Raw genomic sequence first — 14,769 nt, 5'->3', positions numbered from 1 at the left:
TTGTATTGTGTGTGTGTTCTTTTGCAAAAATGATGCTGCAGCCGTGTTTTCCGAGCAGTGTAGTGCCTACATGCCAGCGAGCGAATGAGGATTAGGGTTCAGACAGGTCTTCTGTCTGTGTGTATGTGGGGCTTTTTTTTAGGGGCCACGTCCTCTGCTAGAAACAGGAAGGCAGAGTACTCAGGTGGCTGTCAGAGAGAGACCGAGGGGTTGACAGACAGAGGGGATGAGGCGGGGAAGCTTGCTGACAGAAGCAGAGGCCTCTCATAGGCACAGCGTACACACATAAGTACAGAATTATGTCTGCAGACAGACGCGTGGAGGAAGACAGACAGGGAGACAAAGACAGCCACAGACACAGCAGGAGACAGAGAGGAAGATTCAGACTGCAGCTGAAAGGATCCATTTTCTAATTAGCAGAGTGGAGCTGCAATGTTTCTTAACCCTATGGATACAGGATACACAATCTGATTTAGAGGGTGTGACCTAACTGCAATGTGTTGCACATTTAATGGAATATCAAGAAAATGATTGTTTCCACCCACTAACGTTACGCGATGAGGAGTTGGTTCATCGAGCAGTTGAACCTCAAACAGTGTTAATGTGAAAGCTCTACAAAAAACAAGCATTTTGTATAATGACAACAATGTGATTTGAATTTCATGATTAATATTCTGGAAATGTAATTTAACAAAAATGTCCTGAACTCTCAAACTAACTATCATGTGTGGACGTGTGTGAGACGTGTGTGTGACGTTACTTTTTGGCCTGCTCATCAGCGTATTTGAAGGGGTAGTTTGCCAGTGTGGCTTTGTAGCCCGTGTTCTTCACCATGTTGTTCCATGTGACCAGTCGCTGGCCAATGGCTGTTCCCCGTGGCTCAAAACCCTTCAGGGGAGAAAGAAAGCAACGATAAGCGGAACAAGTTTTGATCATGGAAGCAAGTTACTGTCTTCACGGTGCTGATGCAAAGTGATGGTAGAAATGATGCATCATACAGTAACTATCCTTTCATTTTGAAACTTATATGCTTACTCATTGAAGACATTTTAGAAATCACTTTGCAACATTGCAAAGCTCAGGCCTGCTTGTTCTACCCAGTATGAGCTAATAAGACTCGTACCAGGAGGGCAGTCGCACACATCTGCAACTGGATCACTTTCACAGTGAGCTGGGTTGTCAACATTATCGTGGGTCTGTACTCACCAGCAGTGGGTCAGAGAAATCAGGCAGGTCAGGAACCAGGACGCCCACGAGGGCACACACCACGATGAGCACCGTGCACACCCCCAGCACCACCACTGGCCAATCAGCTATCAGCTCAGCATAGCTGGAAAGGAGAAAAAGGCTTAAAGTTAGTGAACACTGTGATGACAGATACAGAACGTCACAACAGCTCAAAGCTTTAGAGATGGCCGTTGATTCCATACAGTACATGCCTCCGATTATGTTGGAACAGGACAGAAGACAAATACTTATGGAGATTAGTCACTACTTGTGCGATTTTTGTCAGCTATTTTTCTTGTTTTAGTCTTAGCCCTGTGTCAATGTCCTTGTTAGTTTGTATCACATTTAGTCATCCAGCTCTTTTCTTGTCATTGTTCATTTTAACTTCAGTAAGTTGGTCCAAGCCCTCCAGACCGAGATCATTGTGCGCTGCAGCTGGAGTCCTGATGAAGTTACTTCGCAGCACAGGAAACTCAACTGCTTCATTGAAGAAAAACCAAAAAGCAATCTTCTATAATATTTTGCCTGAATATTATTCAGTGAAAATAAAGAAAGATTTTGGTAAACGTTTTTCAACAATATTGCATGTTGATATGGTCAGTTGGTGTGTCTGTGTCGACTCGACTGATCATGGGGAAAAGGGTCGCCGACGAACATATTTAGTCATAGTTTTCCTTAACGAAATGAAATGTGGTCAATACATGGGGGAAAGTAAGAAAGATGTTCTTACTGAGCAAGTCAAATACGACCCATGACTATTTGGTTAATGAGTCACTCAATCGGTGAGGAAAGAATGACAAAACTTTAACATTTGAAAGAAAAGAAGAAGAACATGGAAGATATTACATGAAGCCTCCCCCACCTCGGCTTTGCTTCAGGCATTGGCTTGATTAGAAAATGGTGTTAGTAGCAGTCTCAGATGTAGCTGTGTCTTCTGAGAGTCTCCATCCCTTTGCGAAACTCATAACACTTGGGATTTTGCATCTGAACCTTTGTGAAATCCGTAATCCTCTATTAAACAGTCTCCTGGATTAGGTTTGAGACAGCACAGTTTACTGCAGTGTAACAGAGAGATGAGGAGATCCAAGCTGCTGGTTAACGGAGGCCAGGTACAGAGAGAGCAACTCCCATCAATAACTCCCATGACTCACTACTGAGGAATGACGGCTCCACGGGAGCAGTGATGGATGGATGACACAAATACAGAGGAGGAGGAGAGAGCTCTGAACAATCCAGAACATCAACACAAGAGATACAGTTTTTGGCAGGTCTCACCTTTTTGGGAATCGAAAGGGCCTTGGAGGGCTGAAAAACAAGAAGGCGGAGATAAATCAGGCTTACATTTTGGAGTCAAAGCAACAGGCGATAAAAAAACAGATTTGCACAGACTTGAGCGATGGTGGACATCTTTTCTTCATAATCCCCCCCCCGTCTTTTCTTTTTCCAGCAGCAGCACACATCTCGGGTACTAAGACCACTGAAACATTACAACTGACGTGGCTGTCCAAACCACTTTCCAGTGAACTTGTCATAATACTCTTTGCTTCTTTTTTCAAACCCCTCTCAGATGTTACACACAAGCTCACAGTACTTGTGTTTCTAGTATACATGCGACACACACGCGAGAAATTAAACATTTATGATACAGATTGAGACATGAAAACTGGGTTCAACTGAAGGAGTTGTGACTGCCACAGCAGCTATCGCTACATACAAAGACACACCATTTATGAGACTTTATTCTCTTATGTACAGCCTGTAAAGTGGCCTCCTGACACTTTGACCAACACACACTGAGGCATACGAAGCCTTCAGCTGCTTCGGATCTATCTGGACTTCTCGTCAGCTCCTCCTGGGAGCGGTGGGGAAGCGTCCGGTATGCCGGGAGCAGCAAACGCCCCGGGTGGAAGGGAAGAGGAGGGACAGAGAGGAAGGGGGAGAATCAGATATGGCCACCTGATCACAGCAGGGCTGCAGGAGATAAGTAATATGGGCCAAAGGGTCAGGGGGATATGAGAACTAGTGTATGTGGACAGAATACAGAGGCAGGAGAGTGATGAAGAGCCAGATACTGGGATGTTCTCAATATGCATAGTAGTTAGGCGGGCCTTACAAACTGTTCAACAAACATGCCTGTTTCCCAGGTTAAGGGAAGCAGTGCTGTAGTACTAGCAGTACTTAGATGCTCTATATAGGGATGTTCAGTGGCAGAGGTTTTTAAGTTGTCATGGTAGAGGAGCGAGTAGAGTCTTCACTTCACTGTGATTGCATTAATAACCACGTAGACACACCCATGCTTGGATTAGATTCTGACAGAAAAGACGTGTTCAGATAAATGGTCGGCTTTAAAAGCCCCGACTAAAAGCTACAAAAGATTCCAAGTGCATTGCTCACTGCATTATCATCAAAGCATCAAAGCATCTGGGCCAAGCGTAAGGACATACATTATATTTAATATTAAGTCTAATAGAGTCAAACTATTTGTTTTTTTCTATTTTTATTTCAGAATAAAGTCCAAATGTTGAGAATAAGCTCAAAATGTTGATCATAAACTTGATATTTCAGGTCAAAGTTGAACGTAATAAATCAAACTAATAGCGTTAGTTCATATACTGAAAGTTCAACTTTATTCTCGACATTTCTACTTTATTCTGGAATTGCTAAATAAATACAAAAATGTATGAGAGTGATTCTTTCTCCCTCATGCCTGGCCCTAATGCTCTTCTGTACATTATAGATCCACACACACACACACACACACACACACACACACACACACACACACACACACACACAGGAAGTGAGTTCTGAGCTCGGCCTCTGCAGACAGGTCATTAGCACTCAGGACATTAGTGCTGCGATTTAAGCAATCTGGCCAGAGGGCCCGAAGAAGTTGTTGTCGTATTTTTTGCCCGTTTTGCCGTCAAAGTAGAATCTTGGGAATGTTATAATTAGTGGTAATGGGAGGTACACATTATCTCGAGCTATTGGTGAGGAATTCTACTCCACGGGAGTGTGTTGTAGGAAGGCTGTAAACCCCTTTCATAGTTTCACTGGACACATTACTCTGACAGCCAGATGGTCACATGGGTTTAGAGCACAAGTACACTTAAACACAAACATTACCGTCCTGCAGATACATGGGATGTATAGGAAAATGTTACCCGATACATTTATAGATAAGAATCTGTTTTTGTATTCTAGGAGACTTCATGCTCTCAAATATTGAATTATTCTTGACTATAATAATATTTCTGACTTCTTCCATAAGGTGGACTTTCCCTTTAACCTATAAAGTGACCTTTAACCTGGTTTAAACCAACAATGCCTAATGAAAACCACATTTTCCCATTGCCCTCGTTTGAATTAGTAGCCAAGGGAAAACTCTGTACTCCTGATGTTATTCTTTTTCCTGTGCTCTGTCTCTTGGCTTTCCATGTAAGGCCTTGAACTGCAGACCTCAGGACACAGATATGGCCCAAAACGGAGGAGAAGAGTTATTGGAAATAGTTGGAATGGATTCTTAAAAGCGCTTTCAGGCATATCTGTTTGTCTTACTGAAGGTCTGCTTTGAATTTAGGTCTGCAGCGCTCCAATCTGAATCCCTTTCAGCCAACAGGAAAGATGCGAAGCATACCTGAGCCGGCCATTTGGCCCCAGAATGTTAAACGACAAAGATGAATAGATCGAGAATACATCAAGTCAATGGCAATAATTCATCCCATTCTCATAAAACTCAGGTGACCTTTTTGTCGTAGGGATTTTGGGAGATGACATCAAGATCTGGCAAGGTCAGAACAACCTCAGTCCCTGAGACTTCTAGTTATTGTTTTTATTCTGTCTGTAGTCCATAAAACAAAGAAACAAACAAAGTATACGACACCATCAGACCGAACGCACAGAGACATAAATGGAAAGGGTAAATAAAACACCAGTGGGAGGGTTGGTGGTTATCGTCTGATGATTACAGAGGCTCTAAATTCAGCTGGACGACAAGCCACCACGTCGGGTTTCCTCCCCAACTCTCTGATCACTTCTACTCATGACGCCTCAAAAACAAACTTGAAACGCAGTCTCTCTCTCTCTCTCTCTCTCTCTGGCTTCTACCCTCTCTTATTTTCCTTCCCTCTCCCCCGGCCCTGACTAACCTTTCAGTGTTATTCTATTTACCAGAGGGAGAGTGTTTCGGGATCACTGGGCTAATTAATAAGGTAAACACAGACCGCCAGCCGTTCACTCAGCACTGTGCTGACAGAGGGGAGAAACAGAGAAGCAGGTGGGGACTGAGTGTGTGTGAAGGTAAGCCGGCTGTGTATAGCCTCTTTTCCATACACATGTGCTGGCATAATAAAAGCCCCTTGTTATTTTTGCTGCGTGTTCTCCCTGCAGTATTAGTAGTAGACCAGCCGCTAACAAAGCTCCGCTAATTCGTTGATAAACACATTTGATTTCCTATAAATTCTCCCCAATAAAAAGGCGCCCATTATTTTGAAATCCAAAAGCTTTTATTATGAAGCAGCAACTTCAGGATATGCTGGAGTTTCATCAGCAGTCACTTAACATGCGTCCTATAGGCTATAGCTAAAGGCTAAACAGGAAAACAAAGCAAATATCTGAAAGGGACGCAGGAAGGGAAACTAAACTTCACAGAGATTAAGTTAGAAGATTGAGAAGTACCGTGAGCTGAACAGAGTCTTCCTCTCTGGTCTCTTGCACAGACATGAGTCGAGTCTTGCGACACATGCTTGTTTGAGGGGTAGAAGGGGAGTCGTCACAGGTTAGCAGCGGCCAGCCAGACGTCACCGCAACAGTGTTAAAAACGTGGGACAACCTTTTTGAAAAAAAGACTTTACGCAATGCTATTTATTTAGGGTGGTGATGGCCTAGTGGTACGCCTTCCAAACAAAACACTAGAAGGTCGGGAGTTCAATACCAGGCTGCCACCATTGTACCCCTGAGCAAGGTACTTAACCCTGAGTTGCTCCAGGGAGACGGTCCCTGTAAGTCGCTCTGGATAGGAGCGTCTGCTAAATGACCTGTAATGTAATTTAGGTTAAACCTTACATAATGTTAGTGTTTCCACTACGATCCCAGAACCGTCCTATGTGCATAACGGACACCTCATCAAGCATTACATATATTATTTGTGCAAAAGAAATTGCATCTTAAATTATTCCGTCTTATTTCGCTTGCTACATTTCATATTTTTCATCAAACACATGAAGGATTCTGCCAGGTGTTATTTTACCAAAGAAAGGACATACACCAGGGAACATAACATCTTTGTGATGTGAGGTAATATTACCATGTTTGCCAATGAATGTACATGCGTCTGTTATGTGTGTGTGTGATTGTAAAGAAGTGTGCATGTGTTCTGGCGGGGGGGTTAACTGTCAACAGACGGGCGGGTAAATACTTGGAGAACAAGGACTTCAGGTCGGAGCTACAGCAATTAGTGTCAACCGTCAGGCTGCTGCTGCTGCCCGCCTCTCCCTGATTAGTGCCTCACTGGAACGCTGCACACAATTAGAGGCTCGACCTAGCCATGAAATAGGCGCAGACTACCAGCGCCCCCACTCAGATGACATCATGAAACTGGTTTGTCACCGCACTGTGGCCGATAAGTAGGCTTGTGTGTGTATATTTATACAAAGACTCTTATGGCTAAAGCAGCAAACTGAGAGGGACATTAACAATCCCTCCCAAAAGAGCCAAAGTGTAAGGCAGGAGGACATTAATATGTAAATAATAAAAAGGCCCAGAGGGGATACAACTACAGTTTGTGCAGCAGAGACAGTTCAATATACAATTCCAATGTTTAAATAGTCATAGGGCATTAAAGTCTAAACAGGGCCTTTAACGTAACATGTCAAAAGTGGGTTGTCTAACAAAAAGGCCTGAAAATGAAAAAAGATGAATTTAGTCTGTAAACAAGTACTACAGTCCAACTATTTTACACCTACAACTCAGTACATAAGAGGAACACCTGGCAAGAGTGTCAGAAGAAGTGCTATAAAATGGACGCTTTGTGTATTCTTCAATACACTTCGTAAAATAGATCTCCTCAGGGGAAACCAAATCTAAAGGCTAATGATGCATTAGGAGAAAAAAGCAGAGATAAGTGTTGATAAGAAGTGACGGGACAGCTGGATGTTCTGAGGTACATCAGCTTCACAGGGCATCACGTTTCCAACAGGCCTCCAATAAACAGTGGAACAGGCCTGTGATGTTTAAACAAAGTTTAAACGGAGGTCAGAGGGACACTCTCCTCTCTTTATCACCACATTATGGCAACACAAGTGTAGCTCTGCAGAGGAACACGTTACATAGTGAGGAAGGAAGCTTCTAAGTGTTGTTAATATTTGGTAAAACTGGTGACATTGAACAGGACACAAGGCCATGCGCTCTTATATGGGTGACCACATTTGTTAATGTATTTTATATATTCTTTGTCCAATTGTTCACCGTTAACTTTTACCTTTAATCATTTCTTTGTTATTTATTTATGTAGATTTTTATTTTTAGTATAGTTTTTTTAGTATTTTATATAATTCTATATGTTCTAATTGGGGAGAGATGTTATATGTACGTATGGGTCGTTTAATTGACTAATTGTTTCAGCCTCACATCTATTTTTATTCTGAAGCTGTGAAAATGGAGGTCAATGTTTTTTCATGTGTGCGCTGGTGAGCGTGGCCTTTTCTGGCCTGCACCTGTCATTCCCCTGAATTCTTAGAGGTGAAATACGGGCACCCACAAATTCCAGGCATACAGGATTTCAGCACTGTAGCCAATAGTTACAAGCTGTCAGTCAGTGGGACGTCTTCATCATGGCTGCTCCTCGCCTCTTCTTTATGACTTTAAGCTCACAAACCCAGAGCCGAGCACATGCAAGGGTGTGGGGCAGATGGTGCAGAAACATTACGGAACATTACTTGTGGTCCAGGACAAGAAAAAAAACTATATTTAGGATCCAATTTATGTGACTTTCTACGACAAGGCAAAATAAGCTCTTTAACTGGTGGGGAGTGCTAGCAGGAATCTCCGTTCCAGGTGAATGACTGCCTGGCCAGAAGAATCTGAATGCAGAAATCCTTCTTAACCTGCCAACCTTACACTGCATGGTCGAGTGCCACTGTAAGCAAGCCAACTTTAAGTGGGCATGTGTGGCCAGTGAGAACAGCAGGGTGTCCCAGATGCACCAAAGATCCTTCAACTTCCTCCCGTAGGCATCTGTCAATACTGCTCGCTGAAAAAGAAGTCCGACAGACACAAGGACACAGGCCGTGGAGCAGGAAACTTGGAAGTTTCTCCTCCACAGTGAGTTCCTCATGCAAAGCAAAAGGCGCGAGCATGAGTCTCTTAGAAATCTTTTTACAAATAGGTGAACCGAGTGTTTCACCATGCATTAAAAGAGATGGATGCATGTCTAGGCAAACATTTCTCATGGAGGGCAGGGTACCGCACTTCTGTAAGGGGTAAATATCATTAGCGTCAGTGAGTCCATAAGAGAGCAGTATGGTGGCATCAAGATCTAATAATGCTCGTGATTGGCTGTTACATGTCGTCGAGGCATGCAGGGAAAACCCTACGCTACGCCCAGAGACGGCCTCCCCTGTTTGTGTGTTGCTGTATTCTGAGAGGCTTGACTACAGTGTGCGTTGTATAGGTGCTACAATTAAAATAAAGATTTGTATTATATTTCTCCATTTTGTTAAAATGGATTTTATAAAATTGGTATGGAATCAGGAACCGGTATGGAATTTAAAGTATAGGTATGGAAGGGTTTTGAATGATGCTCTGCTGACATATGATCCAGTGTTGACTCCAACACCGCCGGTAGCTTCACACTGATGCTGTTGATCTCATTCATTAGAAGAAAAGAAGGTTCATTTTTCACACTGCACTACTTTCCTAGAGTCAATATAGTTCCCTCTTTGCTTTTGTTGTCATTGCTTTGTGTCTGACTCTGGGCCCCTCTGAGGACATGAGAGCTCATTTTATCTGGTAGATTTCTTTGGCTTTGGTGCAGCGCTGTGACATCTCAGGTTTGTCTGGCAATATAAAGACAGCTTGTAGCGGACAGTTGCACCAGCCTCGTTAATCAATCGTAAAAGGAAGAGGAAGCGCATTTAAAAAAAATGGAACAAAGAGGACATTAGATGCCATTTCAACCAAGATGATTTTAGGATACCTGGGCCCTGAGGCTAGGAGCCTTAAAGATGATGGCCAGGTCAAAACCTGTCCTCCTACCCCCTCAGAGAGACACTGTGTGCGTGTGCGTGTGTGTGAGAGAGAGAGATAGGAAAGGAGAGTACTGGGGGTGGAGGGTTCTGGAAAATTCCAATGCCGGGGAGGAAATAGAGGCACAGAAAGATGTTGTTCATAAGAAAGTTGCCGTCTCAAAGCGCGGTGTTACCTGGTTGTTAGTTTCAAGCAACACTCACAACGCACTTAATGTGAGAGTGGAAACCTAATTATATAACTGCAGTGTGCGTTCTATACATGCATGTACTCTAGGTCATTATAAGAAGGAACATCAATTCCCTTTAAACAAACTTACGTTTTTCCATATGAAATGTATTGATCTGCTGCATATAGTCGTACCGGTACATTCCAGTGGAATCCAAATGAAGGTTATTGTGTGCCAGACTATGTTTAGGTGAACATACGCTAACCTTTTACTTTATTAAATGTCATTGGTTGCAGATTATTTAAAGAGAATATTTGCTGGTTAACTTGGTCCTCTATGATATTAAACACAAGATCTTTATGCTTGAGACTGTCGTTCTCCAAAACAAATAGATTCATTATTTCTTTCACGCCCTCAAAGACTCTTAAAAACATCTGGGGATTCCCACACTGACTGATTTACATGTGGTGGAGTTGGTTTGGGTATTTTAGTCTGGTGACGATGTTTTCTGTAAGTTCGTTTGGAGTAAGAGTAAAGGCTTGTTCGCACCCGTACACTTCTTTTCAAAAATTGCCACTGCTCATTTGATCTGTAAGTCTGCAGCAACAACGACAACCAGCTCCTGTTTTGGACAAATGTACCGAGCCTCGCCTCTCTTAAAGGCAGAGAGACGTAAGCTGCTCTTCTTTGGAGAACTGCAATGTTATTCAGGGCATTAACTTTGGTGTCTTGGAGCTACAGCATGTCCAGTGTTCTCTGCATACAGCCTGAGCGTCTCATGTTTGTGATATAAATCAACACAGGACTGTTATTGTTGATGATGTCCACTAATTACAACTTCGTACAACCAGTCAGTAAAACATTCATTTAGCTAGTCCCTAAAGTACACCCCAAACTGATCAAAGAAAGTAAAACCCTACAGACCCAAATACATTTTGCCACAGTCTGAACACATGTAGTAGTTTATCCCTTTTAAAGTGCGATGATAATCTCAACCAGCCAGCAGCAGCAAACCATCTTTATCCAGCTGAGACCTGGCTCGCTGCTCACAAGCTTATGAGAAGTTATGACAATGTCATGCTCACATCAGGCTTTGATCATGCTTTATGGGACAGCATGGGCCTTTGATCTGGGATGGCTATCTTTATGGGCTTTGCTTCATACTCGGGAGCTATACCGTAAGACTGAGGGGGGTTCAGAGAGAAATTAAAAAGGCTGGAAGGAAGGAAGAAAGAAAGCAGGGAAACGGAGTAAGGTGAAGAAGAAAAAAAGCAGAAGGCGGAGAGCTCTTAAAGTTGGGAGGTAAAGAGGGGCAGCCTAAATTAAGACAGAACACAAAAGACAGAGCTGTCACTGACCAGCTGCTTCACCCGACATCACATTGCAGTTCCTACCGAGGGGACTTAAATGATTAAGTATAGGGGGAGAAATGATTGCATTAAAATCACCAACCAGTGCACGACATGTAAATATCGCCAAATGTTCCCCCAGGAAAAACAAGATCTAATGAAGTTTTAATCTGCAAAGGGAAAGCAAGCTTCTCCTAGTTCCCTTTACACCAACACTTTGACAACCTATCATCATCTATAGGTCTTGGTCGTATATTACAAATGTCTGCAAACATCCCACATGTACCCTGGGCTAACCCTGTAGCTCAAGTGTTCTCCTACAGTACAGAGAGTGTTGGACATGCAGGATGTCAGTAAATCTCCCAAACCATTAGGAAGCCTTCACATAAGCCCCGGGAGCCACAGAATATACAGACATATTAACACATCCTTTTTACAGATTCAATCTTCTCCTCACAGTGGAGTTTAACAACATGTAACTTGGGCTATTCACAGAATATGTTCTGTGTAAAAGACACAAACAACAGAACAAAGGACGCCTGCAGGCTTTCTAAAGACCCACATTTAGAGTTTCTCACCTTGCAAATTAACTGTGAAGGTAAAGTGGCCCGGAGGTCTAGATACATTTATTGAAATCAAATTAGTTTACAATAATCCTTTGGAATGAAGAACCATCGTTCCAGCAAGAGCAGCAATCTGCCTTTTTCTGTCTTGTTTCATATCAGTTATGTGTAGTCATGGGAGTGTTGTGATATACCTGTATTGACCATAACTGTGATATTTATATCATGTTACTAATACAAATTGATTTGTCTCCCTCCCCCAATGTCCTACACAGATAAGAGGGTGATTCATTTGTCAAAAAAAAGTAATAAAACGCACAATGATCAAAGTTAAAGATGATTTTGACTGAGGGCATTTATTTTTCTTACTATTGTGATAATAGTTTAATCTTTACAGTATTGTTTTCAACCACCCAAATATGGAGATTCCATATTACATTTTATAAACCAATTGATTAATCTAGAAATAATCAGCAGATTAATCGATGATACAAATAATCATTAGTTGCAGCCCTAATTGTTATCCTGAATTATTAAACCGTGATAATCGTGTGATGTAGAACATTTCTGAGACAAAGGAACTACATTGAGAAACCAGCCTCTGTGCCCGACCCCAAGGCCTCGCAAACGGTTGTTATTCTTTATAATGTGCAAAGCCTTGTCAAGCTGACACCCTGAAATACAGAGCTCAGCACACAGATCACTTTCAGACAAACCCTTGCTGGTTGAGGCTTGCAGCTGTCTGGCAGAGAGCAAGAGATGGAGGTGAAACAAAAAGAAAGAATAAAAGACAAACCTAAATCTGGAATTTGACATTTTTGGCAAACAAGAAATGACAATAAAGGCAATGAAGCTCAGGTCAACACTGTGTGGGCAAACTATATGGTCCACCAACAATGTCCAGGTCCATCCATCTGATGAAAAGGTTGCCACATGACCAATGATGAACTGTTGGAGCTGTTATGTTTTTATGCAGTTTTCCCCGTGTGTCATAGCAACCAAACCGCCTGGCGCCTACAAATACTACAAAATTCAAACTTGCTGGAGATAATAAAAGCTGACCTTTGCTGAGACGGCGTCAGAGGGAGTGAGAGACAGAAATTCTTGCTATCTGACAAGGCATGAATCTAAACCAAACTCGTGGTTGCCATAAACAACAGGAGCTGTAGCGAGAGGCATCGGTGGAGAGGGCAGAAACATTTCTCTCCAGGAGAGCAGAGTGTGAGCGGCGGGGGGGGGGGTTAAATACTCGACATGACCCCGGATGGTTGAGTGTCAGTGAGCTGTTTGGTGGCTGTTGCAGGGTCAGCGGTGCAGGTAGAAGCAGGTTAGCTGAACCTCAGTTGCCCTGAAGCTCCACATAATCTGTGTTGTGCTTACTCTCTCCTGACACAGTTCTCATTCTGGTCTGCATCTACCAGAAGTGTGCACTTATAGCCCCCCCATGTAAAGCCTTGAAACTGTAGCTATGGTCTAAGTGTGCATACTTAACTCCAGATTAACACTTTTGGGCTGCATGCTCGGGGCTCTGATCAACAGCAGTGATTGGTTGTCTTCAAAAGAAAGACTAACATGTCTTACATTTGAGGATACTGCAATTTAACTACCGCTGCAAATTAAATGAAGCGCAAAATCATTTGATAATCGTTTTGAGTGATCTTGTAAAGAAAGAGAAAAAAAGGTCAAACTTCTGATTCCAGCTTCAAGGGAGTATCTTCTGCTTTCTATACGGCAGTAAACTGAAAACCTTTGGGTTGGTGGACAAAACCTGACATTTGAGGACGTCATTTCTTTTACATTCTACAGACCCAACAACTAATCCAGAACAGATTAATCAACAATGAAATAGTAGTTAGTTGCAGCCCTATATTTAACATACATGCTCAGGTGTAAAACACATTCATTGGTACAACTTCTCAGAAGAACCGGCCCCAGCACAGGGGAAAATGGGATCCAGCATTTCCCCCCAGTACTTTAGCTTAAAGGCTTTCACCTGAAGCCTTTAAACCTGCTGGCACACACTGAGCTGACCCGGGCCAAACAGCTGACATCCCAAGGACACACTGTTTCCGTCCGATCTTAAATAATACACATAAAATGTCTGTAAAAGATAATCTTACAGCGGAGACACAGACATGGTCCTAATACTTTTAACAGACCTGAAGGGAAAACAATCCACAGATAAATGGCTGAATCTGTTTGGGTTTTTTTGTCACTCTACAGAAAGTGCTGAGCGTGGCTCGCCTTTCTCCAAAGATTTGGTTTATTTCATACATGGATAAGACCCAAAGGCTTTTGATCGTTCTCAAAATAGAAACATTAGGAAACAAAGTACGGGCTAATCTTGGCAAAAGGATTAATGTTTTGTGAAGCTGAGAAAAAAGGGGCATAAAAATGCCCTGTTGTGAAACGCACATAAAAAAGGTCTCCCCAAAGAGCTAAAGTTACAAGCGATCAGTGTGTGTGAGATGTAAGTGTGCTGTGATCACAGATGCAATCCCTCGGCTAATCTGGCAGATCACAGCCTTGAGGCAGATCAAACTGATACCTGACACCATCTTGTCTGACTCCAAACACTGCAAATTATCGAGGGTATTAGGAATATATAGTATCACAGTGTGTGTGTTTGTTTGTGTGTGTGTGTGTGTGTGTGTGTGTGTGTGTATGTGTTGAAGTTATGTTTAACTTCCACTAAAACTCCAGCACACAGGACAGGGGTGGAGGACTAGAGTCACAGAGACTAGGTCTGAACATTTCTTGCCTGGGTTCAGGGTAAAACTACACAACTAAGACAGGTATATCTCTTCCTACTTCTAATCTCACCATCTGACACACGCACGCACGCACACACACACACACGCACGCACACGCACAGGAAAGGGGGGAGTCGGGGATGCAGTCTTGGAGCAAGTCCCAGGCCCTGTAATTCAAACCTGTCATCGCTGAGAGGGACCTGTTTGGTAAATAAGAGAGTGGTTCAACATTAGAGACGCAAACGTCCCACGCCACATCTGCTCCCCATTCTCATGTGGAACAAGAGACGGCAGACGAAGGGACAGAGAGAGGGAGATGAAGATGAAGAATGAAAGAGTGTTAATAGAGTGAGAGGAAAACAGAGTAAGAAAAAAAAATGGAAGTAACGGAGAGCAGGGAGGAGGAATAACCGCAGATGCCAGTGAATGCATCTAAATGCCTGCAACGTAATCCCGTTTTCCCT

General features: G+C 42.9%; 1 protein-coding gene across 6 annotated transcripts in view; it reads right to left on the bottom strand.

Moving 5' to 3' along the window:
* Window positions 1–14,769, bottom strand: part of disp1 (dispatched homolog 1 (Drosophila)) — an 85,389-nt gene that overhangs the window by 7,089 nt on the left and 63,531 nt on the right. For all 6 annotated transcript variants that reach the window (XM_029462862.1, XM_029462863.1, XM_029462864.1 and 3 more), the window contains 3 exons: window positions 2,503–2,532; window positions 1,207–1,330; window positions 761–888 (listed from right to left, as the gene is read on the bottom strand). In XM_029462862.1, coding sequence (XP_029318722.1) covers window positions 761–888; window positions 1,207–1,330; window positions 2,503–2,532 — 282 coding nt within the window. The remainder of the gene's footprint in view (window positions 1–760; window positions 889–1,206; window positions 1,331–2,502; window positions 2,533–14,769) is intronic.

Source organism: Cottoperca gobio, chromosome 24, assembly GCF_900634415.1.
Source record: "Cottoperca gobio chromosome 24, fCotGob3.1, whole genome shotgun sequence".
Lineage (NCBI taxonomy): Eukaryota > Metazoa > Chordata > Actinopteri > Perciformes > Bovichtidae > Cottoperca > Cottoperca gobio.
The sequence above is the reverse complement of the archived record's forward strand: the minus strand, read 5'-3'. Positions and strand labels throughout refer to the sequence as shown.